Raw genomic sequence first — 27,918 nt, forward strand, 5'->3', positions numbered from 1 at the left:
TTACAGTCATTAAAGCTGGTTGCATAAAATCCCTATTTAAGAGAATAGTCTGTATTGAAGATTTATTTTGCTTAGGCATTTGGGATAAACAGCACTTCTTTTCAATTATTTTCAAGGTAAACCCCACCCATTTGCAAAAGAGGCAGTAGATCAAATAAAATGGCCAAAGTGCGCAAACTCCACTTGGGATTGAGCTGAATTTTCAGAGGGCTCTCCAACTATGGCTTAGTCTTGTTCTGTAAGATAGGTTTGCACGAGGAGGGCTCTGAAATAGAAGAGATCACGTTAACAGCCCTTCCATTGTAAGCATAGTTACATTGGAAAAGCTTTCATTACGGAAAGTGTGCAACCTCTGAATGGACCCAGCTAAATTAAAGTCATGCAGGCTTGTTGCTATAATGGCATTACTACTGGGAGCATCCATGGAGTGATATGGATCACACCCCGCACCTCTCTGACCCATGTCATTATACTGGTAGAGGCCATCATAGTTGTGCTGAGAGAGCAAAATCCTGTTAGCCCTTGGGCACAACTTATTCCTAATATGGAATTTTTAAAGGCTGAGAAATCTGATCCAATTAACACATTCTTGATTTTGCAGAATACCGTGCTAATTACATGCAACCAGTCATTGCTGGGTTAATTAAACATTCATCCAAAAAACCTACAGCACTAATCTAATTAGCAATTACTACAGCTGTCATTACCTCTTTTCACCTACTTTTAAGCTGTGCAAATTCACACTAAGAATCTGGTCCTGCAAACTCCTTACATGAATAGCTTTCTTTGACTGCAATAATGCTTCAGCACACAGGAGGAGGAGGTTTAAAAATTAGGCTGAATGCTTTACAGTCCACAATATAGCTTCAGTTCTGCCATCCTTATGTGCAAAGGTCACAGTTTAGCAATCAGTCATGTCAAAATTACAAATTTTAAATTTAAAAATTAAAAAATTTAATTTAAAAATTTTTCTTTTTAATTGACTTGTGATCTTACTGGGAGTGTATGTAGGTCCTACCTTCAAGTGGTTCTCTGCAAGTATCAAGCCTAAAATATACCTGCATTTCAGAAAAAAAAAAGAAAATGCAAACATTCTTACAATCCATACTACTTTAAAACATCAGTGGTTAGAAGACTCAGAGGATGTAGCTTTTTCAGATTAAAAAATGAAGTTGCGAACGAAGAGAAAAAAGTTGGGAACTTTGATGCTTTGTGTGCTTTTCTTCCTTAGGCTTGATTAAAAATGAACACTAGTAATCACAATAACTTACAAAGGTTTGATCAGGTGCTGAGCTTTGAACATTATGATAAGACAGGGAGTTGTTATCTTGGCTTTTCCACTTGTATTCAGCACGCTTTAACAAAGCAGCAGTCTTTTGGGGCTGACTGTGCAATTGGACATGCCCAGTGAGGAGGAATCTCTACTGGAAAAAGCATGAGCCGTAAAGAATTACTTTGTTCTCTGGAACTATACGGTTGCTAGCTGGTGCTGCTTTGCCTGCTGGAAAAACTTTTCTTTCTTTGGTCATAGCCTAAGCCCATTCATGCTCAGTGCAGCCGAACAGGTGAAGGTATATTTCTGAATCTGGGTGCTAGTTTGTTGCACCGGCATCCTGAGAATACTGATCAGCATGCTCAAGCTAGAATAAATATTAAGTTAAAATAAGTATTTCTTTTATTGCATTCAATACAGGGATGATAAGACCTTGATAGCTTGTTACTTGGAATGACATCATATATCACGCCATAACATACAAACAGCTCTATGCAGTTTGCACATCAGTCTTACGTGTAAAAGGATAGAAAGAAGGCTTTGTTCCATTTTAGTATACAATTTTTATTATTTAAAAACAGGTTTATATATAATGAAAGATAACTATACACTAATCTTCAGTTTGTTCACTGCAAGTGACCTGCAGGAGCAAACAGCTATTGCAGCAGTTCAGATTCAGTATCAGAATATCGTCCAGAGGCAATTTTCAGTAAATATTTAACAGGGGCCTTGCACTCCCAAAACCATGCTGACCATATTTTTTGACAGGATATTCAGACACTTGTGCTCACAGTGCAGTTCAAACACAAGGAATCCTTTACCCAACCCTTGAATTGACCAGCTATATCAATACTGATTTCCAGTACCCCAAAAAAGACCTGTGGACGCTTTAACAACAGGGACCCAGGTCTCAGAGTCTAGCAATAGCAGTGGACCAGATTCCCGGGGGTTGCTGAGGGAGCTGGGTTAGAAATAGGCTGAAGTATAGTTGCTGGAAGCTGATCACTGTCTGGTGTGCCAGGTCTGCAAGACAAATCCAGGGAGAAGCAGCTGGAGAGAGCAGAGAAAGCAGCAGTTCAGCTGACAGCCGCCGGTGCTGTGTTGGCTAGCACCAGACTCAGACCTTCCCTAACAGGGAGTTTTCTCAGCTCTTCCTGTGAAGCTATACAGGTATCACCATGCTGGTAAAATCCGTCTGCAGATTTTCTATTGGACGAATGCCTTCTTTGCCTTAGTTTAGGTGTTGAGAACATTACTTAAACTGTATCTTGGTGTCACTGACAACATTAAAATTCATCAGACTGCAAAACGTGCATTGTTTTTCCACAGTAAAATTACATAATAATAATAACAATCCATTCATTTGTGATGGGTTTTGTGAGATTATAACATTTTTTATATTTTTTTTCTCCTTTTACTTTCAATTAAAAAAAATCTGCAGAGCAAATGCAGGCGTGTAGCAGGAGAGTAAGTGGTTTCTATGGCAAAATATCCTTTCAAACCACTATCTAAATGTGTAAATTGTGAGTTATATTAGTTTTCACAGGGAACAGAACTCCAGCTGGGAGCAATCAGGATGACCTTAACTAGTCACAGCTCTCCATCTGCCTTATGTCCATCTATATTTTACACTCTCCAGCCACTATCTTGATGTAAAAGTAGACCTCTTTTTGCAAGCAGGAGACTAAAGCCTCATCTGTGTTGCCAATAGAGCTATATTGGCAGTCTCTGCAAGCAAAGGCAGTGTAAACCAGCCAACACATTAGGGTTTTGCATAGATAAATGATGCTAGTTCTTGAGCTGTTGTTTACTGGCATTCTATAGACAGTGATAGGAAGGGTGGAAATTTTTTTAAAGGTTTCCCTTGTTAGATTAAGAACTCTACACATAAACCCAGTAATCTCACCTCCACCTCTTTCAACAGCTGCAAGGAAACATCTGTTACATTGTAGGTAAAGTTATTGTTGAAGCAGAGAAGCAGTTCAAGTAGAAAGTCTACATCTTTAATATTTTTGTGTAGAGGTGTGATGTTCTTTGGTGTTTTTTTTTTCATTGGCAAATTCTTATGATGAAGGAGTTAAGTACTTTGCACAGGTTAATTGTGCTCATGTACATTTGCATGCAAGTCTGACAGTAGAGATCCAATTGCAGGGTCTTTGATCTTCTGAGTCTCACATTTACACTCTTCTACAATCATGACTTCTTTGACCACTGGGACAGAACTGGTGCAGTTGAGATCCAGGCGCTTCATGGAGAACTTGCTGGGCAAGCAATGAGAACAAAAGGTGTAAAGACGATCTTCTGGACCAGGAACATGAAAGGAACTACATTTTCCAAAACACAGATTATTCTGTACCATCACCTTCTGACAGCTCTCATGAGTAACACCCTGAAACAGAAAGCAGTTTGAAGTTCCTGGTACATGAATGGCCCATAGACTTTTCTAGAAGGCATGAAAGCAAAAAAAAAAACCCCAAACCCCAAAATACTGTATTTTTTTCTTCTCAGAACATTTACTTTAAACAAGTTTATTTTTTATGTCAAGCAAGCAGTAAAACATAAGAGCTTTTAAAAGCAAACTTTAGCACTCATATGGGTAATTCTTAGATTGAGCAACTAAGGAAAAATCTGCTTCGATCACAGCCTTTGTGAGCTGGTAGGGAAAATGGGTGGGTTTGTCATATTTACCTTTTAATTCCTCTTTGAATTCTACATTTATGACATGGTTAAGCAGTCTTACCCACTTCGCAGGACTTAAAACATCATTTTGGCCCAACATTCTTATATATAAACCACAAGCTAGACACCACTGTAATCTTAAAGGTTTGCCTGCTTGCTTAGGCTAGGTGAGAACATCTTTGCATAAAAAGAACAAATAACATTCTGAAAATTGAACACATGTCTTTCCACTGCTGAAATTTAGCAGTTTGCCTCATCAGACTAAATCTTTTTCAGCCTTTTTCAGTGGTGCTTTTCAGCCGCACATCATGTGTGAGCATTCTGAAGTGGCACTGTGACCTAGCAAATGAACTAACCTGTATGTCTTTAGGTGCTAATTACAAGAGGCAGGGAAAAGGACATGTTTATTGATCTTGGACACCTGTTCTTACCTGGGAAAAAGGCAGGGTTCTGCAGTTTTCTAGGTGCATTTCATTGGTCTTGATTGGCAGAACAATCTCCTCAGATGCTGAATTTTTCTTTAACATGAAGTGGTCCCAAAATTTCTTGGCATCTTTTCTATAAGGCGGATCAGCCTCCCTCCTGTTGGAATAGTGGGATGGAGAGAAGTTTTCCACAGGAGAGATCTCTTTGGGTGCTGCCAAGCTTCTTGGGTCTTGGTCTGCATGGGGTTCTGCATTGGGAAGGATGAATCTGGATGTTTTTTTCTCCTCTTGCTTCTCACTTTCAGATGCCATCTGTGGAATTGCTACAAAAAAGCTTGGTTCTCCCAGGGTTTCCTCAACACCTACTGGGTTTTCCCCTACCAGCTCATGGAAGCTCTGACTTTCAAGCAGATTTTTGTCCAGATAGAAAAGATGCTGAAATGGCCTTCTGCTTTTCCTTCGCGGTGGATGTCCCTGTGCCTCTGTGGCTCCAAGACATGAAAGCACTAACAGCTGAAGGAGAAGCAGTGACATGATCCTGTAAATTGCAACCCTGTAGACCTGCTGCTATTGCAGTGAATGTAGTGTGTTAGCTTTATACAAGAGCCTGGTGTCAGCTTATGGCTGCTGTCGGAGGGGAGGGCCCAGGGGAGACCCTGGTGTGGTTAATTGCATTCATTTACTGTAGATTACAATTATGATAGGGGAGTTTGTGCTAATGAAACTCTGCTTTCAATCTGGATTATGTGTATTAGAAGTTCCTATCTAAAATCTAGTAACCCAGGATGGTATGGGGGACAGAAGGAGTCAACAGGAGGAAATGTTTGGATAAGCTGTCTAGTTTAGGCATAGGAATTAAGGAAACATTTGAGGTTGTGTATTAGCATGTTCAATGTGGTCTTCTGTGTTTATTTTGACTTTCCATTCCACAAAGCTGGAGACTGTCAAAACAAGGAGTGTTATTTCATCACAACAGGAAAAGGCAAGCTGATTAAAGTTTGCTAAAACATGAAGCTGGATCTGGTGACATCAACTCAGCCCGTGTTTTCAAAAGTTGAGTCTAATTTTGGTTTGTCAGATTTGGGATGTGACCCAATGCCTGCAGCAGCACCACCGCAAACTGGTACTTAAATGCCCGGAAGAACCTGGCAGAAAGTGCTAGCCCTTACTTCACCTCCTTCACAGCAGGTTAGCAGCTGCTGGAGTGCAGACACATCACTAGCCCAGAATAAAAGGTGTCAGGGTGAAGAAACTCTGCGCCCCAGGTTCTCAAAGATTAACTCACACTGCTATGTCCTGTTCAGGCACCAAAGCCACTACAGCATCCTATAAAGTTGGTAAACAAAATCAAGATTTAAGCAAAACATGTTAGAACTGACATATTTTGTGATTCTAGACATCAATGTGTCAACCAAAATATCTAAAGACTACTAGACCCTAAACTGGAGGTGTCTTTTGCAAAATTATCAAGTTATATAAGATGTAAGAAAAAATGTCTGATAGAACACCATACAGAGGAAAGTTGTAGGAGAAGAAAAAAATGTTTTCAATAAACATCACAAACATAATCTGAAAATACTAAAAGGAAATTCTGCTTCAGATAATTTGCCTTTTAGGTATTCTGATCCCTACACACTCCTGTTTCTACCAGAACAGTCTATCAATAGACTCTAGAGTTTGTAGCTATTCTGTTTGTTAGCCTTGAGAACTTAGGTGGTCTGTACTAGATGTATGGAGTTATTTGACTTTCATTTCTGGGGAGCTAGTTCATTGCCTGGTAATTGAAGTAAACTAATTGCCTAGCACAATTCTGTGAGGCCCTGACTTATAACTTTAGCACAGAGTTAGTGGAAATCTAGAGCTTTTCCTTTCTGCATAATTCAATTGAGTTAAAATTTGTTCTAATCTTGAGGTTCATCCTGAGACAGAAGTGCATGGAGCTCCAGCAAGAATGGGGTTCACACACCAACATTAGAGTGTATTTGTGCCTTGACCTCAACAGGATGATCTCATTAAGGGAAGCACAGCCATCAAGCACGAGTTTTATTGCTCTGTAATTTCAGCCAAGAGCAATTTAATACTGCTACTGGTTTGGTGCCTTCCTGAAGTGTTAAATGTGCCCTGGGAGGGCAGATTCTCCCCCAGTTGTCAGGAGTGAAATTATAAAAAAATATAAGCATCTGCAACAAGATTGGCACTGAGGTGTGCCTGCAAAAAGTCCTTGCATCATATTTGCACATGCACGTGCAGCACTAGGGTGAAGCAACAATGAGTCAAGAGGATTAATTTGATTAAGAAATTAATTAAGTAGCCTAGAAGTGCAATTTGAATCCTCACATCCTATCTTTATTGGCCAAAAAGTTGAACTGAATCAGTTGACCTTTGGAACTTAAATCCTTGTATCATGTTCATGTTGGTAGTAGTCAGAATTATTCAGCAAAGATAAGGACGTTACATTTTGAGTTTTCCTTCTTTTTTTCCTCTTTATTTCAGTTGCTCAGAGAGTTACAAGGCTGGGCTGATACTCAGACCTATGTATTATCTTGTATTATAATGACATAGAATGGTCTGACACATTTGGCAATGTCTTTCAAACATGAGATTTGACTGTTTGAAGCAACGTATATTTTTGCAGCTCTTTGCTTCAGAATTTTAAAATGTAATTCTAACTTAAACAATTTAAAGGTGATTCCTTCTCGATTATAACAACACAACAGAGTTGTTCTTTTTGTTTGCTTTTATCTGCTTCAGCTATTTTTCACTTCCTTTGCCAGCAAGTGCCTTTTCTCAAAGTCTAGACCAGCGGTATACCACCTCTTTCTGTTTAAAAGTTCCAGCTGTGGTCTTGATCCTGTAATGTCTGTATTTAGCTTTATCCATATAAGCAAAATTGCACTAAATTACTCACATGTATGTTTACAGAATTGAAAACTAAGTGCCTAAAAGGCCCAATTTACCTCCCTTCAAAGCCTGCTTAAAAAAAAATCCCAATACCTTCAAGGTAAAAGATAAAAGGCTTTTAAGTCTCAGTTAAAATTCAGATCTGCCCTGAAAGAAAGAAACATGTGTATGTGTGAAGGGGTATTTTGTCCTTCTTATCTGATGTGACTGAAGCATGCTTTGGTGCCCAGATAGAATGTTAGTTTCTGCCAGAGGGTTCTCTTCTTTGTAGCAAGAATATGAGCAAAATCATTTTATTACTGCTGTTTACAGAGGGTTCTTTCTGCAGCTCTGCACAAAGAATGAATAATGTTGCAAGCAGCAAATATGGTACAAATGATTTAAGGATGTCTCTGTCAGTGCACAGATAAATTAAGTAAATGGTAGTATTGGAATGATTGGGCTGTGCAGAAACTTCTATCTAAACTAAACTGGCCTGGGTTACTGGTGCAGTGTAAATATTAACAAGGAATGTGTGAAAACCTTAGTATTGGCATATATGTATATATGTCAAGCTGCTAGCATTATATTTGCAGTGCAATAGCACTGAAAAAACTCGTTCAAGATCAGGTTCCATTCATGGTACATACCGTTCTATCCTGTAGAATACAGCAAGAAAAAAGGCCTGCCTTGTAGGGCTTCAGGTGTAAAAGCACATAATATTATCTACAGAAGGGTAGGAAAGGAGGCTGAATCAAACCAGTGTCAGCAAGTGACTCTGTAAGTCACTGCCACCCAAAGGCAGAAACCAGAGCTCTCTTCTCCTCTAGGTCAAGCCAGTTGTGGTTCCTGTGTTTTCCTGGATAGTTTTACCTAAGATCTGCTGAGAGCCAAAAAGCAGAACCAGAGCTGGTTCTGCCAGGCCAGTCTAATACTATTCCTCCATGCCTACAATAGTAAGCTGTGTCTGCTTTCCAAGAGACAAAGTTGGTAAGAAATGGGACTGGATACATCTGGGCAGTTTGTTCTATATTTACACATGTTTTAAAATCTGTTTAAAACTAAATCTCTTTTGGAGTCAGCTGCCGGTATAACTGTTCACAGGTAGCAGATCTGTCCTCAGCCTCTCAGCTCATCCAGGTGCCTGCCTGGTTTGCGGGAAAGCATCCCAGCTCAGACATCGAGTTTGGAGAATCATTCTGATGTTAAAAATAGTAAGTATTTGTAAGTGTCTTTGTGGTGACATCAACTGCATAGACTAATAATTGACAATAGAGATTGGACTGGGCACATTATCATTATGTTCCAAATGCAGCTAATCTCAGATTTCTACAAAGAGCAATGCTTTATCTTTTATAAAAACTTGTTTTCCTGCCTGATTACCCTTTCATATAAGCATAGCACATGTTTTCAATGTATTTTGGTTGTTAAATTTTGTGGCTAAATGCAGCGGTGTCTTTCAAGCCGGCTTTGATTTGCCTTCATAGTAGCAATTTATTCGGGACATTCTGTTTTCACTAGAAATAGTCACCGTGAATGTTTGCCCATCCTTTCAAAACTGTCAGGTCTATAGATGAGAAGTGCTATGCAAATGCAAAGTGGTATTATTCATTTGTTTCAGAGCCATAGTTTATTCAGTCATTATGGATATAAACTGAGTAATTAGTTACACTGCCAGTTGATGCCTAAAAATAATTCTTAGGCAGTGCTTGAATTACTTGCCTTCTGTTGAGCTAAATAGTCTCATCATAGCATGATTGATGATTAAATCATTAAAATGGATTTTATATATTATAGCCCAATTCAATATCCTATCATTTTCAAAACACATCCTATGTAGACAAACTTGTATCCTGATATATCTTTTACAGAACCCATATGAAGACCTCAGAACTAATGAATTAGCACTATGCAGTTTATTCTCCAATTATTGTACTTATCAAAGAAAGCCATCTGTGGTCTTTGTTTTACTGAGTTTTGGGGAAACAGATCACATACAGGCCTCATGGGAAAGTTATAATTATGAGACCAAAAGGCTTTTTACAAGGTATGATACAAAAGAACAGACAATAAATCTCTTCAGTTTTGTACCTTCATCCTTAGATACTGCACATCACAAATTCCCCCCCTTGCTATTCAGTTTCAAGTCCTCTGTTGCATTGTTTCTTTCTTCGCTCATTTGTACCTTCCTGTTCATATTTCTCTCTTTTCTCTGTGCTATAGCAACAGAACTGGAGTCTAAGTTTCAAACTGCTGGCAAAATGAAGATGCTAACACTTGAAAATGTTCTCGTGTGTGTGTCCAGCAGGGCTAGGGTAAGTGTCCTTTCATGTGTATTGGCCCATGTTCTTGTGGCTGTAGGTACAGACATATGATGCAGTGGATGGTTTTCTCTCTATTATAATTATCAGGCTAGTAGGTTTTGGACAGGTGTCCACCTGCTGAAACATATCCCGAATGGTACTGGCACGTATGTACTGCCTAATCAAGAGTGTACCCTATTCCAAACCCAGCCTGAGGAGCTATGTCGGTTATGTGCGTGATTGCTTCAGCTTGTTAAGCTGTGGGACAGTGAACCAGGGGAAAAAGAGTCTGGGCAAAGAAACATTTCAATCTTCAGGAAGACACCTCTTTCTTTGATTGCCCTGAATAATTTGAGAGCGCAGTAGTGATTCACTGAAGAGTTTGACAACAGCAAGAAAATGTTTGTAGTGTAATCCAAGGAAGAAGATGCAGATAAGGTTTCTTTTATTAAAGTAAAAATATATTTAGACTGATCTGAAAATTTCATCTGTATGAATAAAAATATATTAGTTTGCTCACTGTGCTTATATCTAGTATTTCCGATACCAGATTCCAATTCATTAGGACTACTTCTGACCAAAAAAAATGCATTATCTCAACACTATAAAAATAAACAAACAAACTCTATTGTGTTCTTGCATTTTAACTTTATACTGCTTGTGTACTAATGTAGGGGATAATAGTTAAGCACTGGAATTGGAGTAGCAGAGTTCTCCATATTACAAGCAGCACAGCTCCTAAAAGGGTAATAAGAGAGAACTGACATCTGCATCTCTTCCATGAAGATGACTGAGGTTAATTAAGGACAAGACTATTTTTCACATTCTCCTTTAAATCAAGAATGATATTAAAATTCAGTTTTATGGACTGACAGTCTTTCTTGAATGCATTCTTCCTTTTGTATATCTGTTTGCAGATCTGTAATTTCTCTTAAATTTACTTCTCGAAATAAAACAGCATTTTCTCTTTTAAAAATGGTTTGCTCATGATACAAATATCCTTATAATATTAACTCAGGAATAGGCTCGTGCAGAAGAAAAAACAGAATTCAGAAACTGCATACAGTAAACAGTAGGTATATTATGCGTAACTATAAGTACATTCCTACTATGCCCATCACTATATTTTTTATCACTAGAAAAAAGATTTTTGGAGATTATGAAACTGAAGAAATATGTATGCACGAAAATATGTTTCAGTTTTGTATTAACACACGTTACAAAGTTAAACATAACAATATACAGTGTTCTGAATACAAGAATTACAATAGCACCAGTCTTGTAAATAATGTAGAAGCACAGCATTCACTGAATATATATATAATACTCTCAAAACCATTATTAGCATTTTAGAATGAGTGAATAAAGACTTGAAGGCTGTTTCAGTGTGTACAAAAGAGATGTGGAAAACTTTTCTGATTTTTTTCAGATTAAAAACTTGATGTCTGTGAAGTTAATAACACAAGTGTTTTAGAATATTTTGGTTTGGAAGAAGTACTCCTGTGGCAAGCTGCCTATCAATTTTTTCATAATCATTGTCTTTGAGTTAACTACTTCTCTGTCAAATTTGTTTCAAATTGGTCAACAGATTTAAAAGATACCTCACAGGGAGAGGTGGTGGTTAAGAGACAGGCACCCAAAGAGCTCATGTTGCCCACCCCTTTATAGAAATCTAGGCTAACCACTGGGTTCTTTTCACTGAGCTGTTGCATCTTGGTTCTGTTGCTTTTAAAAGCCATATGGATGGTTCTGGTAAAATAAATCCTCTGTTAATCCAGAAAGTGTGGCAACCATAGGTGAACACCAGAATTTACATACTCCTTGTTCCCACTTTCAGTCTCTTGAAATTTCCCTGCTGATGCTGATCCTCTGAATACTGATTTTCCCCTGGGATTACTCAGAGTCTAATTCAAAAGTACTGAAGACTGGAGAAATTCCCAATGACTTCTCAGGATTTTAGGCCCTTTCTTTACTAAACCTCTTAGAGACAACAATTTCCTATAGCAACAGAAGAAGTGATTTATTTGTGCTTTCCCTGATTTGAATATGTCATATTCTTTGAACTCCAGTATTCTAATAAAAGCTCTAAGAATCTGTGAAAAATTAAGTAACAAGCACCTTGGTAAAAATTCCCTCTCTGTTGATGTCATTCATTTATTAAATAATTAAGAGAGGTACTTAAATAATCTCAACAGGTTTTATCAAGATAGCACCAATAAATTCAGCAGTTTTTATAAAAAGAAGGCCCTAAAGAAATAAAAGTTTATGTCTAACCAAGCTTTCTTAGTCAGTTTTCTCTGAAATTCCAGAACATAACAGCAAGAGATCCCAAGACTGCTTTTTTTTTTTTTTAAGTGAAAACTATCGAAAATAAAAACAGGTCTAGATGGGTAGTCAGAGGAACTCAGTTTGGGAAATTCTTGAAACAAGTAGCCTGTCTATCTTGATCTAGAAAAATCCTTAAGCAAAAGTGTTAGTGTCTAGCAAAAGTGTCTAGAAGCATGGCTTAAAGATTACTGTAAAAAAAAAAAAAAAAAAAAAAAGAAATCCTGGGGATATTTTTGTCTGTATCTGTTGATACCTGTGGTGAGGTTCTGTCCATGGTATTTTTCCTCCAATTTTGCAATGCACTCATGCTTATCTGCAACAGTCCTTTCCAAAAGGGTCTCTCCTACATATAAAGACTGTCCAGCTACTCCCATACATATTAATTTAACATGTCACAGGCAAGGAGAAAGGGTAAATAACCCACGCATGCCAAAGGTATCAATAATCCATGGAACAGCATCCCTCAGCCCAGACAGGAGAGGTGACTGCTGCATCTGGCCCTCATGGGACTGAGAAACTGCTGTGAGGAACACCAGAAGGAGGTTTTGCACCTCTGGTACAAGTAGTACAGATGCAATTGATCCAGAGGCTGGCGGAATAGACAAATAGGTAGGGGACAAGGGGACAATCAGCTGCTGGCAGCAGGCAGGCAGATGGGAGGGGTGCGAGTTCGTAAGATACAGGGCAAATTCACCCTACGCGGTGCCGCACCAACTGCCACACGCTCATCACGGGCAGAGGGAGGGTTGAGAGGAGCTTTCATTTTTATGGGTTTTTTAGGAAGCTTATGATTTGTTTCTTTTTTTAATTTTAAGGCTGGCAGTAAGAAGGTCCTAAAGCAAGATTTTTGACAGGTCAAATATAAATTTACTATAAAGTTACGAAACGGTAACACTGCAACCGCATACGTTTAAAATAAGTTAAAATTAAGTTATGGGCAGCTGTTTTTCCTATTAAATGCTGATTTTTAAGCCTTTCTCTGAACTAAATCTGGATTTTTTTATTATTATTTTTAAAAACCTCAAATCCCTAATAAGGACTCAGATTAATATTTTTCAAAAGCCATAGCTGCTTTAGTACAAAATATGTCTCATGATTACTTTGATTTATACACACATATAAATCCTATTGATGCTCATGTATCACTGAATATCCCAAGATAATATTCTAGGATTAAGCTTCAGTATTAAAATTTTTTGTGTGTGTAAATCAGCCTTTGATATAGCATTAGGTTTACAGAGGTCCCATTATTTAATTACACTAAAAATTACAGCACCATCCTGCAACTCCAAAAAAACATTGAACAATTTTGGTTAGGAATGTGAAATAATATGCAGCTCTGTGTGAGCAGATCCACTAGAGTCTGAAGCTGGCCTTGGGAGGTAGAAAAAGAAATACAAGGCTTTGCTCCTGTTGGTGCTCTGTCACTAAAATCCGCTGTTCAGATTTTCGTAAGATTTTGTACTAGGGCATCCACCAAAGACGCTCCAGTCTCCTGACATCATGTCCCTCCCCTCCTCACCCAAGAGGACCTGTTTATAGTCAGCAGGGTCTGCCCTCATTTCCACCCCAATCAGTCTTCCCTCTTTTTGTGACCGCAGAGTAAAACTGCAGGGTTTTTGCTGCAAATTAATTAATGCAACAGCAAATTCACAACCCCTTCTTAAGAGCAGAGCGAATCAAATCAACTGATGTGCTAGTTTCTTTTTTTTTTTTTGTCTTTTTTTTTTTTTTTTTCAAAAAAGGTATTTTTACACAGAAATATGATGAAAGCCTTCAGGCCTAGTTCTTTGGTGTAAAAATACATATGAGTAAGTGACAGATCAAAGTCTTTGGGGAGAGTTCACAACCTTAACCTGGACTTAATCTTTGCAACTGACCTCTGTTCCTTCGTTAGAGTCCAATGCATCTGCACTGCTGACAGGATATAAAATAAACATTGCTGATAATTAGGACAGTTTTCTAACTGCATCCCATTGCATGTCTGCAGATAAATAAAACTGAAACAACCTGAATGTCCACACGCTTTCACAGAGATCCTCCATTCTTTACAGCTTTCTTGAACATATATAGCTGTTCCGTTTGACCTTCCTGCAGTCGGTTGCTTGCCATTTCCCTCGCTTCTGCACCAATACACAATTTCTTCCTCTCTTCGGAAAGTGGTAGGAGCCTCTTCTCCAGTTTATGTAGGTTACAGGTTCTCCTCCATTCCACTCCCAATGTCCAGGATTGACTTGGTCATTCAAGCCTGTGTGAAATCGGTAAGACCGAATCAGTGATGTTTATCATCTTTGGAGCCTGGTGGCAACAGAAGCATGTTGTTCTATCCCTTTGTTAAAAAATGCATAGAATATTCTGCTGAGAGAAAAAACCCATCTGGAAGAATACAAGTAAAATACAAATTAGTATTTCATAAAGCAATTAGTGCCACTGAATAACGGAAAATATACTTTTCCTCATTATTGCCTATCTATCTGAAATGTTTTCTCTCTTTCCACCTATTGCACATCTATCACCTCCCAGGTTTCTCTGTTGTTACCTAAGATGCCAAGAAGAATGTTGCATTCAAGTCTGGGCAGCTTCAGATGCCTTCAGGTTGCTTCTGAAAAGATAGCCCTGCAGCTTTTTGTAGACCTTATTTACACTGTTGAAATAACAGTTGTATAATATAACAGGTTGTGTTAACTAATACAAACTAAAACACATCTTTTCACTTATCCTCTGAGTTACTAAGACCAATATGGGTGGCATATTTTCAGACATGACCCGTCTTTTTAACTAGAAGAGACCAAGATCCGAAAATTGACACAATGGTTTTGTAGTCTTTATTCTTATCAGAGGAGTTTATTTCTCTCAGGTTAACAGAATTGTGATACTGTTAAATATGATCCCAAGCTAACTGTAGTTTTTAAAGTTAATTTAGTATAGCTAGTAAATCCATCTCAGAAAATTACTAAGAGCTGAAAATTGCAGTTCACAATTGGAAAAAAGAACCTAAAATGTGGACAGCATAGCAGAAACAAGACAGGTTAGAAGAAAGCAGTAACACTAGTCCATGAGCTAAGGCAGTCATTCACAGGAAGGTCTCAGGAGGTATAGAGAAGGCCCATCCAAGTTCTTTCCATTTCTTATGAAAAGAAAGGTGCATAATAAGAAATAGGTAGCTGAATCTAAAATGATGTGATGAAATCTTCTTAAGCTGATCATCTACTTAATTCACGAGATTTCTGCTATGACACTATTAAATTAGCAGTAACATAAAGAATTGCTTAAAGTAAAGCTAAAAAAAAAGATAGAGATAAATAAAGTAACAGTCAAAAGAAGGGTGAGGTAAACAAGAGTAGGAGCTTGTCGTGGTTTAGGCCACAAACCTCGACATCTGTCCTCAAACCACGACAGAACTCCACTGGAAATTATTTTCCCAGTTAGTATTAAAATGGGAAAGGTTTCAAGGCAAAAAAAAACCAGCAATAAACAACGTGATAAACTCTTCTTTTTGACTAAAACTTGTACAATTAGTCAGGTAAATTGCAGCTTTTAGTTTAATGCCTTGCTCTGAAATAATAAAAGCAGCAGAAACTTGAGGATAATGCAACATTTGAAAACTGGGCTGGAACTGCTGCAGCAGTTTCTGCTTTCCAAGGTGCACGGGAACTGTAATCCTGGGAGGGCACAGGCAGCTGATGCACTTGCCTATCCAAAAGGGCTTCCTCCCACTGAAGTCCCACAGCCACTGCATGTGTTGTTCATTAGCCACGCTTGCTAGACTCCCCAGGTATCTAGGCTCAAGGAGAGAGGACAGAGTAATTAGCATTCCACAGAGTGACAGACATCTCCCACCGACTTATCAACAAGAGGCACTGATGCTGGTATAAAGCATATAACTAATGTTTTACAGGAAAACCGCTACTTACTGGCATGAAAAAATACTTACTTGAAGATGAAGTCTTAAAATTCTGGGTTACTTGGAGAGGAGTCAAAGTCCTAGTCTGATTTTTCTAACAGAAAAATTAAATCAGCTGGGCAACTGAAAGAAGCATATACAGGAAATGTGTACCTCATACTCACAAACTGTGTTTTAAACCATTGATGCAATCATTGATACATTCCTTTCCTTCAAATAATAATCTGCCCACACTAAAGTCCAAGCCACTGATTTGGTAGTAGAGCAGACTATATCTTTTTAAAATCGTGTTCTGACAAAACTAAAGCTTTGAATAACACAGTTAAAGTCTGGCCATGTTTCAAAACAGAACTAAGTGCCTGTAATGTAGGGGTCTGGCTGAGAGTGGTAGAGTGGTTCAGAGAGGTAATGTTGGGTTGTCTATAGCGACTGTGCATTTAGTTCAGATCAGAGAGCAGTTGTGGTGTGTATTAACCAGACTACTTCAGAATGAAGCCAGTGCATGAGCTCTGCTCTATGTTTGTACCTAAAGCATGCCAACCCCAAAGGAGGACTTGCAAGTCCTAGCTACTGAGAGGCCTTGCCACTGTGGAGTCTTCCAACTAGTACCAAGCATGCAAGCACCAGCAGCGGGCTTTTAAGGCGTTGAGAGATCAGGCTAAACCCTGAAGCATTAAGAGACAAATGGTGTCCTTCACATTTGCCATGAACTACCAGCCATCAGTGGCTTCCCTGTCTTATTTATTCATCTTTTTGCCTGCCTTGATATCATGTCACTGTTTTACTTGTCACACCTGCTGTTGCCTTCCATGCAATGCTGAGCCACTGTCATTTCTGCTGTCCCATATTTCTGACTGCCACTCAGTCTAACAGTGATGCCAAAACATCCCAAAACTTCAGCCTTCCGAAACACCCTGGGTGATGCTTCACAGGGCCCAAGCAAACAACAGCTCATCAAAACAGGTTTTAAAAGAGCCAAAAGCTTTTCTAGCAGCAGAATAAATCAACAGCATTATGATGATTTTGCTGATTTCATGACTGTTGCCAGATAACAGAGATGGAAGATTGGTATTGCTCCAAAGGAGGAAAAGACTGTCTTCTTTAAGAGCTGGGAGAACAACCGGACCTCAAGGGTGGCATGGAAGACTTGGATCCACTATAGAGACCATGACAGATCTTGAGGTGCAAGTCCAACACCAAGCCTGCTGCCCAGGTAGAGACCCATGCCTGGAGCTCCGTTCCTGTTTGCTGCCTTGTGTCTCTTCTAACAGTACTGATCCCTTGGAAGCCATATCATAACACCACACAAGACAGGGAAGCAGGGAAATTTTACATCAGGAGGAATTCACAGTAGCAGCCCACAATATTCTACACAGTCCCTACTGCACAAATTCTGTACCTTTCCTTAGCCTGGGCATACAGGGGCATGGTACGGGGCAAATTCATTGTCATGCTGATGGGATGCTTCTGCTGCAAAGGCCTCCTCCATTATCCCTGCAGTCAACCAAAGCAGTGGGGGCTTTGCCCTCTGCTCGACTTTTCACACTGGGTTTGCAAAGGCCTGCAGGACACCTGGGTGTTAGCACTACAGTTGGTGTAATCATGGCTGCCCTAGGCCAAGCACCGCACAGTAATGTGCGGTCCCCATCAAGGGGCCCCATCAAGGGCCCCCAAAGTTCAGGGGCCATCAGAGAAGAACATGTAGAGGATCTTGTTGACACCTGCATATGCTCTCCTCTGGTAGAGGTGTGACAGGATGGTCTCAGAAACATTGATCATGGCTTTACAAGTGGCAGACTGTCCCAGCACAAAGTGGTTAGCAGTGGTCTGGTAGGGGTCAGGATTGTGCACCCACTTATGGTACACAGGCTCCCAAAACTTCACCCAGTGAAGCTCCCAGCAGAAGCTCCGACTGCACTTCTCATCACAGGAAAGTTTTGTGCATGGTGTTGGTGCCTGTATGTCACCAGGGTGACATGCTTCCACACCTCTGCGCTCACCTAGCAAGCACTGAATCTGCAGTGAACCAGGAGCAAAGCTGTTACACTGACAAAAGCTCTTGGAAAGTTTTGTACTCCATCTTCTTCCTCAGACATAAAGGTCCAGGAAAGCAGGCTCAGTTAATTCAGGGTGTCCCCCCAGGGCAACTGATTCAGCGGCAGGATGCCTTTCCCCCTCACAGTGATGGTGGTTGGTCAGTGACCAAACTTGGGGCTCAGAAGAGATTTGGGCAGCAGTCTCTGTGGTATTGGTACTAGACCAGCAAGAACAAAAATACGGCATTTTATCTGGCTTCTGCTCAAGGACAATCTAAGCCCTGGGACTAAGTCATTTACTTTGAGTAAGCATAGCTTACTCCTGTTGTTTCAATTGTTTTAGAAAATGTGAAAACAAAAAGCATAAATGTGTATCAGTAACTGCTATATCATTTATGACATATAGGGGTGGTCTGAGCAATAACAGTTCCAGACTTTTGCTTCAATCCAAGTACCATGGAGAGACTTCAGCACTGTGAAAGGAAAGCACTGCAATAATTATAACGTTATCTAATCTTTACTCCGTAGGAGTGCTTTCTAAATACAGCCGGAGAAACACACATGACTGAAGAGAGAACAACAGTTCTAATTGTTACACCTAGGCAGGGGTTTTGATGCATTGTAGGGAAATGAGAACAGTCCTGAAGGACCATACCACTTATGGTAATATTGCTAACTGTACCTCCAGGCAGAGCACCAGACACAGGAAATTACAAGATAATGTTATTTATGGACTTATGTAAATCTAACACTTCCTAATTTAAATGACTCTAGAGAAGGGGTCATAATGCCTTATTGAAAAGCAAACAAACAAACAAACCAAACCACACATCACTGATTTCTGTGCTAAATAAGTCCATTCAAAATTATTCGTGTGTGCTTTAAAATTTTTGCTATCAAGTCAGGAACATCCTTCATCTTAGAGTAGTTGCTCAGCTAAGGAATATTTTGGGTAGCCATTGTCCTTGAAGTATTATATGCCAAACACTTAGCACAAAGACTTTACTGATTTTAAGTTAAATTATCCAATATATTTAAAGGAGCTTCCTACCATCCTGATAAATTTAACTTCAGCAAAAGCACATATGACTAGCTGTTAAGGTCTCTGCAGCACAGAAGGACATTTCATTTGAACTGCTGTAATAAATCCATGTCCTATACTGGCAGCGAAGGAGGGAGCGACTGAGAGGCTCTGCTTATCCCAGGCTTTTGTTTGATCACCTAGGGAGTAATCCTGCTGCCTTGAAAATAGGTGTCTAGTGTTGCTTACGACACCTCACGGTATTCCAAACATTCGGATGAGGCTGGCAGACGTGATGCAGAGCTTACAGGAGCCCTGCACTTCCCAGAGTGGCCACTGGAAGTCAGACGAGACACTCTGGGCTTTTAAAATGACTCTAGGTACCTGAATCTCTATGCTGGAGTCACTAGCAATAATGTAAGTTAAACCAGTCACTTACAGAACTAGCAGAGCATGAGGAGAGGAGGGCAGCAGCGTTCATCCTGCTTTGCACTAGGCAACGCTGAGCCATCATGAAGGACCTAACCTGTTATTTCAGATGTGGTTCTGCCTGTGATTCCCCAGGACTGAGGCCACATGCTGCTAATACACAAAACCCAAATAAAATAACATCCCCTGCCTTAAAAAGCTGTCAGTAAAGGATCTGAACTCTGACCATATTTAGGCTCTAAATGTTCAACTTCAAGAAGATTAAAGTGTAATCTGAACTAACAGAGCAAAAGGTGCAACTGTGGATTCTGTCTGTCCAGTGGGGAGTCCCTTCAGCGGCCACAGTGAAGACACCTCACGTGCGACTGGGCCCGGCTGCACTGACCCTTCGGGAGGACGTGTTCCTATAGGACAATCACAAACCATAACATAAATCACTAAAATTGCTGCTAAATCAGGCTGCTGTGGGATCACTCAGCCGTAATATCCCCCAGATGCTTCTCTTCATGTTGCCAAGGGCGTCTTCACGCATTCAAAACAAAGCCAGAGAAACAAGTTCTTAAACCACCTTTCTCTCCAGTGTATTGCAGGAGGGTTAGAAATGGTGCAAGATTTTCGCAGCAATTAGCTGAGATGTTTTCCACCCACACTGTCACTGTGGCATAAAGCAACTTGCATCAAGACAAACACATTTTTGTGGCTGCCTCTATCCCTGCACATGGAAAATGAAGAAAGAATTGGTATGGCACCTGCTACAAATGGATACAATATATGTCAAAGCTCATTAAAAGCCCATATAGGTTTGCATAAGCCCATGTACGTATAGTTATGTCCAGACAGCAATTGCTTCCACAATAAATTGATATAGCATTGCTTTGATGGAATTGCTTGGTCTTAAGTCTGTCATCTCAGAATAACAGTGTTTTCTCTAAGAGGTTAGGAGGTTGGTTAGTTGGAGAGCATTACTGAAACAACTTTGACAATGCTTGTGCTTTTTTCCTGTTCTATGTGATAGAAACAGTGTAGCAATAAAATTGAATAGAAGTTTAAAATAATGCCACTCTTTTAGTAATAAAATTGATTCTTATTTTTCAGCAAAATTGGCTGATTTACCGAAAGTCAATTCTAATCTTTTCATTTAATGTCTAATGTTTGTTTGATCTATCAAAAAACTGAGGAGGGACCCCTGTGCTGATTTTATTTGCTTGTTGGAAATATCAGCTATTTAAATGTCAACAGTAAAAGTATTAATAACAGAAATACCACAATTGGTGGTGATAGTGATTGCCAGTGGGGAGCTGAGCAAAAGCACAAAATAAAAATTATTAAGTTATCGTGTACCACTTTTAGGTGTGTGCCTGGTGTCTTACTTTTGTAAATCAGTTCCAGATGGAGGCCAGGAGTACTCCATTTACCAGGATAAAGCTTCCTTCATCTGTGGTAGTCTGACATTAACTGCCCTAGGATTCATTTGCTTGTGAATTCAGTGATATGCCTTGACTTTGTGTGTAGGTGTTTAACACTGCCATTCAGTTTAACTTCTACATTGCACTCTATAGCCTTCACCAAGAAATTACTGCCTACAAATAATATGGGTCACCAAGAGCACACTCTTATGAAATGGGGAACACCTCCCAGCAGTGACATACTTTCCTAAGGGATCAATTGAATGGTGAAGCCTTCAGAGAAAAAAAAAAAAAAAATAGGATATTCACAATTTACAGCTTTGTTTGGATAAGTAACAAAATAAAAACAGATGACAGAAAACCATTTCAGGACCTGAAATTTTAAGTAAACCTATTAACAATGTGAAATTTGTGGCGATCTCACAAGAGAAGGTAACAATTACATTTTAGGAAAGAGTAAATTTCATCAGCTGGGAGGTATTAGAACTAAGACTTCCCTTTTGCGTGTTACCAAGACAACATAATCTGGCATAACCGACTGGAATGAATCAAGGTTTGTTATGCACGCTTGTCCATGTTTTGTGTTTCCTGCATGTCCTTCAGCTACTTGTTGAATATATTCTGCTTCTTTCTTCTCCAACTCTTTGTGTTTCCGTTTTCATTTCGTGGAGTAATGGAGAGGTCTGTTAAAGCCCCTCCTGTTGTTCAACTTGGTCTTCAGCCTGGTGCTAACAATTCAACACAAGGTACAGAACGTGCGTGATCCCAGGGCACACTTCATGTTACCATGGCTAGCTTTTCTTCCAGTCCTAAGCTATCACTCCTAAACCCAAAATCACAAGGCAGGCCTCCAAAGAGTAAGACTAGCAGATTTTCTGTTTGTCTCCTACTTTGGGACAACTATTATTATTGTTATTATTGTAACTGTTTTTTCTGTTGTTGTTGTTAATATTATTATTATGCTTTTATTTATCCTTAAAAGTCAGATATTTACTGTTAAATTGAATGTTAAAGTTTTCCAGTAGTTGCAGAATGTGAAGAGCTGCATCTACAGAAGAATGTGGTGAGGCACACAGGAGCTGGCAATTTGTACTGCTGCTATATGAAGTGAAGGTAAAGCCAAGGAAGTGGCGGGCCAGCAAGGGTGAAAGACTGAGTCTTTGCTCTATTTCTCTTCTCCCAGACTAACTCTCCCATAAGGAAAACATTCTCACTGCAGTTGCACAATTGCGGGAATTCATGTTGTGAATAATGTAGTATCAGCACCTGAAACATTATGAGACTAATAATATTTTTATCCTCCACAGGGTCTAAATTTCAGGGCTTGTTCTATTTTTGGGGGATTTGTGCAGCACAACCGAAGAGGGGCTTATCCAAATGAACTTGGCCCTTGAGAGCAGCTCAAGGGCAACAGCAGCGCACAACAAACACGTTCACTTGGAGAAGGCTCTTACTGTTCTCTGCAAGACCGAGCAGCAGTGTTCCAGGTGACCTTGTGATTCACCACCAGGAAGTAGCAGCTGCCCTCATGGTGACTCCATCCAGAGGGACATTTCTTCCTGCTTGCCTCCTAAAATAAAAGGAGGAAAAGTTAAAACAGACTCCTGCTTGCAGTGATGTAAATCTGTGCACTAATAATTAGACTGAAGGCTGGCAGTGCTGCTTATGGCCTCCCCACAGTCAAATGGAACATGAACTTTGGTGGGTACCAAAAAAGCTACAACATTGCTTCAAAAATGTAAAGAAATAAATGCCTGCAGGAGGAGCCTACAATTTATAGTGAGTAGCTTTAAAGGTGACACGAGGTTTCAGTTCCAAAAACCCTCTTAAGAGTCCATATTATTTTGGACACCATTTTCTGTCTTCTGCAGTCTGTGTAGGGGATTCAGCACAATAGAATTCAGCATGAAACCTTACACGGCGTGGGGCATGTATGTTTACAGAATACCTAACTGAGCTAATTTTTCTAACTCCCACATTCTCTCACAAACTTCGTGTGCTGACTGTCTCATGCCCACATCCCTACAAGCACCAAGACATGAGTGCTCGCGTGGTTTGTCCAGGAGCACCTGTGGGTGACAGAGATGAAAGGCAACCCCAGAAATCAAACCCTCATCATGTCTCTGGGAATCTTTTTTTCTGGTGACAGCAAACTTGACTCTGGACAACTCTTTTATTCCCTGTACAGGTTAATAATTGTTACAGGAAGGTCCTTTCCTTGAGAGTCTCAGTCATCGTAGACGCCATGCTCTGATTTAGATGCATACTCATGGCAACGTTTTACCTTGCTTTGGGAATTCCAGAATTTCCATATTATCCCATCACACTGAAATAACCTTTGAGTGCTTTCTTCGTAATGCAAGAGCCCCTTTAAATCTGGTGTACAGGCCTTCGGAAAAGAGTAAAAGTCCTGGAAAGAGAAATGTCATTTGAACATTTGAAGGGAAAAAATTACACAAAGCAAACAAGCTACATGAAACAGATTATACAGGTCTTTATGACATGAAAACTCTTTAAGGGCTGAGTTGTTAATTTATCTGTTTATTAGTTAAACTCAGCTTTGGAGTGGGAAGGGTTAGGCTGCAGATCTCAGAGGTGTTAAATCATTTTGGAAAACAGCATGACTGAAAACAGATGGTGAAAATGCCTATGAAACAAAAGGTTTCTTACCTGATGTCCTGAGCTTGGTTCAGATGCCAGTTCTGCCTTATCAGCTTGTGGGATTTCTGTCTTCCTAGAGGAGACGACATTTATCTGTGGTGGTGCTCGGTTAATTACTGACACTTGAGCCTTCTTGTTTGCTTTAGCTGATGAGGTGTCATCCTCTATTTTGAGTGATACCATCCCGTGATACTTCATTTTACAGTGTCACACACACACAGGCAGAACAGGAGAGGGAAAAGATGGGGTTAGCACATACAAGCAACTCTTAAATTAACTCCACCAGAAAAAAAAAAGGCATTATAATACAAACAACGTATTACTAACAGTGGTGAAGCCTGGAAAGAACAGAATCAGAAAGAAATCACAGAAATGTCTGAGCAATACTCATAATATCCTTACTTTGAAAACCACATCCGTTCCATTTCTAAACACAGATGAAGGAGGAACCTGAAAAAAGTAGAACAGCAGAATGAGGTGGGCATATTCATGCATTATAGAAACAAAAAGACTTTATGCAAGATTTACTACAAGTTCTATGTAACCAATCAGGCAGAACATATCTTGGGTTTAGTTCTTTCTATTTCAGAATGGAAACTGATCACCTCTGAAAACAGCCATTAAAAATCACACAAGTGTGTTTATAAACAGATTCCATTAACTTGTAAGATCACAATAGCAGAATGTTACTAAGCCACCTAGATAAACCAATGTAGCTTAAGCAAGAAAAGCAATGGGCAAGTTTTAAATAATTGTTCCCTATTTCAGCCAACAATATTTTCAGCTTTGCAACTTTAAGAGCAGATGCACAGCTTCTATCCGTTGGCCTGGCTCCAGTGACTTCTTTCTTCTAGATGCCCCATAATTTAGACAAGATTAGAAACTGCATAATTGCTGAAGTTGATGCATGTTTCCTCCCCCGGTTCTGTTTTTCTTCTTCCCTTGCATACATGGGTCTTCAAAATCAGGAATATTTTTTTTTATTTTTTTTTTCCTCACCAGTATTTTTAAATAGCTCCCAGGTCTGATTCAAAACAAACTCAGGTATTTTATGATTATTGTATGGTCAGCTAGGATCACCACAAAAATATGACAACTGCAATGAAGATATCAAATCCCAATGAATTCTCAAATGAGTCCATCACTGCACTGCAGAAGTGTCTTACTATTCTGCCGTTTCCAGTCACTCTCAGCCTGGTCCTTGACTGATTCGCCAAGCTGTGTTCCTGCTGTGGGTCCTCTCCATGCTCCCCCATCCCTGTGGTAGGAGGCGGTGGGATCCCTTCCAAGGGAGCACTGCCAGGCCTGGGAGGTGATGAGGAGCCCGAGGAAACTGGAAACAGCGTGTCTCTCCCCCAGAAGTCATGCTTGCTTTGGCCAGAAGAATGGGAATAGCTGCACTGACCTGAAAGCATGAAAAATGGCAGATGGTCAGTTCTAACTGCATGAGCAGATAACTGGTCACGTTGACATGGGCACATAAACAGCTTGTCATTAAAAGTTGGATGATTCTTTCACTTGATGTGGTTGATTTGCTGCTTGTTCAGTCATCCCCATTTGTGGGGTTTGCTATGATTATGACTGCAACTACTACCTGTATATTTATGCTTTTATACGTACTGCATCTGTCTATCCACAGATCAGAATTTCAGCCAAGCATCTGCTGAAAATACCTGCATAGATTGGGGTTTGGAGTGCTGGAATTTTGGTCGTGGATAGACAGGTATCTTTAAGTAACGTTGGTGATACTTCCATCATGCCCAGATGATTTTCTCTTCAGAAATCCAGGACACTATTGTTCCTACAAACTAGTTGTGTCAATTAACTCCCAATTTACATTATGTATGTTAAAGAGAAAACAGATCTGAAATTTTGAAAGGAATATTCTGTAAAATGAAGCCTAATTCATTGTAATGCAGGTATTTAAAATGTTGTTTCACTAAGCACCAGAAGAAAAAACAGACTTCAGGTTTCAGAGAACACAGCTGCTTTGCTAGTTATTTGTATTTTTCTACAGTTGCTTCTTTTTATGATGCGATTTTAGGCACACCACATTTGATCACTGAAAAACACAACAAAAATGTAGACATAAAAGCCTAAAATCACTGCTGTGTGCTGTAATGTTGTGAACTGTGTTTGTTAAGCATTAGAAAATGTATTTCTAAGAGCTGGGCTTAGTTGTTGCGTTTCTTTTTTGAGAGGAAAATAAATCTTTTTCAGAGGTGTACCACAACTGCTATACAATAACTGCGAAAAAAAATTCTAATGGACCTAAAAACGTTTTTTTCCCACTTACATAAATGAGAACTGAACTCGTGTTGTTATGAAAAGTGGTTTCTTTCCTTGAACCCTTCTCATTTTGTACTTGTTGCTTTCTCCATGCTGTGTTTCCTAAGAGGATGAATATGACTGTGTGAGAGTATAAAGGGTCTGCAACTGTCAAGCCTGTTTTCTCTAAAAAGAAATTAAGCATTTTGATCTGAAGGTAAGTGTTAGGAACAACTTGTGGTTGAAAATAAGCAGCTACTCAGCCAAGATTGTCCCACCTTCTTAATGATGAAGATCAAAAGAGAATACCTCCTTTTGAGTCCAAAATTTTCACTACAGCTTTTGTCCGGGTGCCAAGAACAGCATTCACAGGGGAGTTCAGAACTACTTCAAAGACTTCATCATCTTCCTCTAATCCATCATAGGTAATTGCTATATTCCACGTCTTGGTTGACATTCCTAACAGAAATAAACATTTTAATTACTCTTTAAGTGCTATTTCAATCAATCAGGGTGTCAAAGAAATATATTAATTAACCTGTCTGCAGCTAGAATGGAGTAGCTGGTGCATGCTATTGTGCTCCTACCAACCGACTGGCCTCCTGCTGTTCCCCCAAATAACACTAAGTTTGAATTCATTCCTGGGCAGTGATAATTCACTTCAAGTGCATACATTGTAACAAAAAGCTGCTGTAGATGTGGGAAATGGCACTGCAATGCATAGATTTCGGACTTCAATTGCAATTTTCGAAAGAAAAGTTATGTGTTTTTTATCTTGAAAGCTTAATTTTAAAGATGGAGCAGTTATTTAAAATATCTGCAAATGGATCAAAGACTATGTTAGATTCAAGTACAACTTTTTAGGCAGATTTTATACTTGGTTACAAAATTTTTACTTGGTTGCTTGCCTTTACTGGGTAACTTCAATCTTGCATTATGGGAATGAGAAAAGATCATTCCAAGATAAAGGACTAGGCTAGTTATTACCCAAAAGCCTACAAAACTTGTCAGGGGAAAAAGTCAGAGGCAGCAGGACAGAAACATATCTCAACATGCACATTGCTGTCAACAACACATCTTGGGAACTGTTTCTGCATCATAAAGTCAGTGTTAACGTCCAAAATTAGTATCTAAGATACATGTGCAACATTGTCAAAAAAACACCTACATCCTTATTACAATTTGCATCATCTCTATTTCCTTGCTCCTTTCCTGCCGCTACAATCAGAGCCATAAACTTGGATAGGGTCCTCTTCTGCTCCTTTTCACAATACAATTTATTGATTGCAGTCTAATGTGCCAATCATTCCAGTCAATTAGCATAGCTGAGGTTTGTTTTTAAAACAAACCTATCAATCAGCCTTACTAAATAAATAATAAATACTACTAATGAACACGTATCAAACATCTTGAATTTAGAACTAAGAAACCGATGCCTTGAATTTAATAGTTTGGAGGGTCCTTCCCTAAGGTTAAGCCTAAGCAAAGGACTTTTGAAGAGAGCCACCCAAAAAAGTGTGAGGGAGGTCAGCTGGCTTAACTGAGAAGCTGGTCAGAAAAGGGGAACAGTGTGCACCTCTTCTGTCCATGTTCACGCTTAATTTTCATGTGGCTTACCACCGTATTCCGAAAGACCGTAGCAGTAACTCCAAACTCTCCCATGCTTGGAGAATCCGCATGGACCAGCAGAAAAGGAAAATCCTAGTAAAGGGCCCTGCACTAAAAATGTCTTTGCAACAATCTCTAGCCATTTCAGTCCAGAGGCTGGTAAGCTTGACTGCATAGTACATTAGAGGAAAGCGAGCTGGAATCCTGGGCAGCACAGTAGGAAGGACTTTTTACACTCATCTCTCAAATCTTTCTTCCATCTTCTAATGTAAAACTAAAAAAACAAAAAGTAAAATAAAATATCTAATGCAAGATAAAGGATCTCAGAGAGTGGCTCATTGGTTTCAGAGGTTTCATATGTTTCCAGAAACACTGGAAATTAAGGCAGATTTCCACCTTTCCACCCAGTTGTTTGGGGTTTTTTACTGATCTCTGCTCGTTGTCCTCCATTATCCACCTCTGAAAAATAACCAGCAGTTGCTCATTTTACACCTTTACATAAAATTTGCCTTCTTCAGGATGGGCTGTAGTGGCACATTTCCAAAATAATCAGATTTGTGACTCTAACTGAACTTAAAGCTACAAGTTTTCCGATGGGGTAGCCAAACAAAGCTGGGGTATATATGAGTTCACCCACCATGGGATGCAGTGCTACGTAATCTCTGTAGCATGCAATGCCTTTTTTTTTTTTTTTTAA

The 27,918-nt window shown here is 39.5% G+C and overlaps 2 protein-coding genes across 2 annotated transcripts; both read right to left on the minus strand.

The window, feature by feature from the left end:
- Positions 1 to 3,368: 3,368 nt before the first annotated feature.
- CER1 (cerberus 1, DAN family BMP antagonist) lies at positions 3,369 to 4,911 on the minus strand. The gene is made up of 2 exons (XM_009891496.1): positions 4,384 to 4,911; positions 3,369 to 3,662 (listed from the first exon to the last, which is right to left on the minus strand). The coding sequence occupies exons 1-2, from the start codon at positions 4,909 to 4,911 to the stop codon at positions 3,369 to 3,371; spliced, it is 822 nt and encodes a 273-aa protein (XP_009889798.1).
- An 8,810-nt stretch (positions 4,912 to 13,721) lies between these two features.
- On the minus strand, positions 13,722 to 23,539 carry LOC104292162 (FRAS1-related extracellular matrix protein 1-like). Its single transcript, XM_009891498.1, has 5 exons — positions 23,355 to 23,539; positions 22,969 to 23,094; positions 22,139 to 22,254; positions 15,582 to 15,667; positions 13,722 to 14,136 (listed from the first exon to the last, which is right to left on the minus strand). Exons 1-5 carry the CDS (start codon positions 23,526 to 23,528, stop codon positions 13,937 to 13,939), a joined length of 702 nt encoding a protein of 233 aa, XP_009889800.1. The 5' UTR covers positions 23,529 to 23,539; the 3' UTR covers positions 13,722 to 13,936.
- Positions 23,540 to 27,918: the final 4,379 nt, after the last annotated feature.

This window comes from Charadrius vociferus, unplaced genomic scaffold, assembly GCF_000708025.1.
Source record: "Charadrius vociferus isolate BGI_N301 unplaced genomic scaffold, ASM70802v2 scaffold198, whole genome shotgun sequence".
In the NCBI taxonomy this organism is placed as follows: Eukaryota; Metazoa; Chordata; class Aves; order Charadriiformes; family Charadriidae; genus Charadrius; species Charadrius vociferus.

What these genes read in the sequence shown, in the direction of transcription:
- LOC104292162 (XM_009891498.1), bottom strand. Translation starts at nt 23,528, where the DNA reads ATGGTATCACTCAAAATAGAGGATGACACCTCATCAGCTAAAGCAAAC. An exon ending in AACCAAGCTCAGGACATCAG is followed by an intron (nt 23,095 to 23,354) that starts GTAAGAAACCTT and finishes TTCTCTTTCCAG; the next exon opens with GACTTTTACTCTTTTCCGAA. An exon ending in GAGGAAGCCCTTTTGGATAG is followed by an intron (nt 14,137 to 15,581) that starts GCAAGTGCATCA and finishes GATTTCACACAG; the next exon opens with GCTTGAATGACCAAGTCAAT.
- CER1 (XM_009891496.1), bottom strand. Translation starts at nt 4,911, where the DNA reads ATGTCACTGCTTCTCCTTCAGCTGTTAGTGCTTTCATGTCTTGGAGCC. An exon ending in GAACCCTGCCTTTTTCCCAG is followed by an intron (nt 3,663 to 4,383) that starts GTAAGAACAGGT and finishes TTTCTGTTTCAG; the next exon opens with GGTGTTACTCATGAGAGCTG.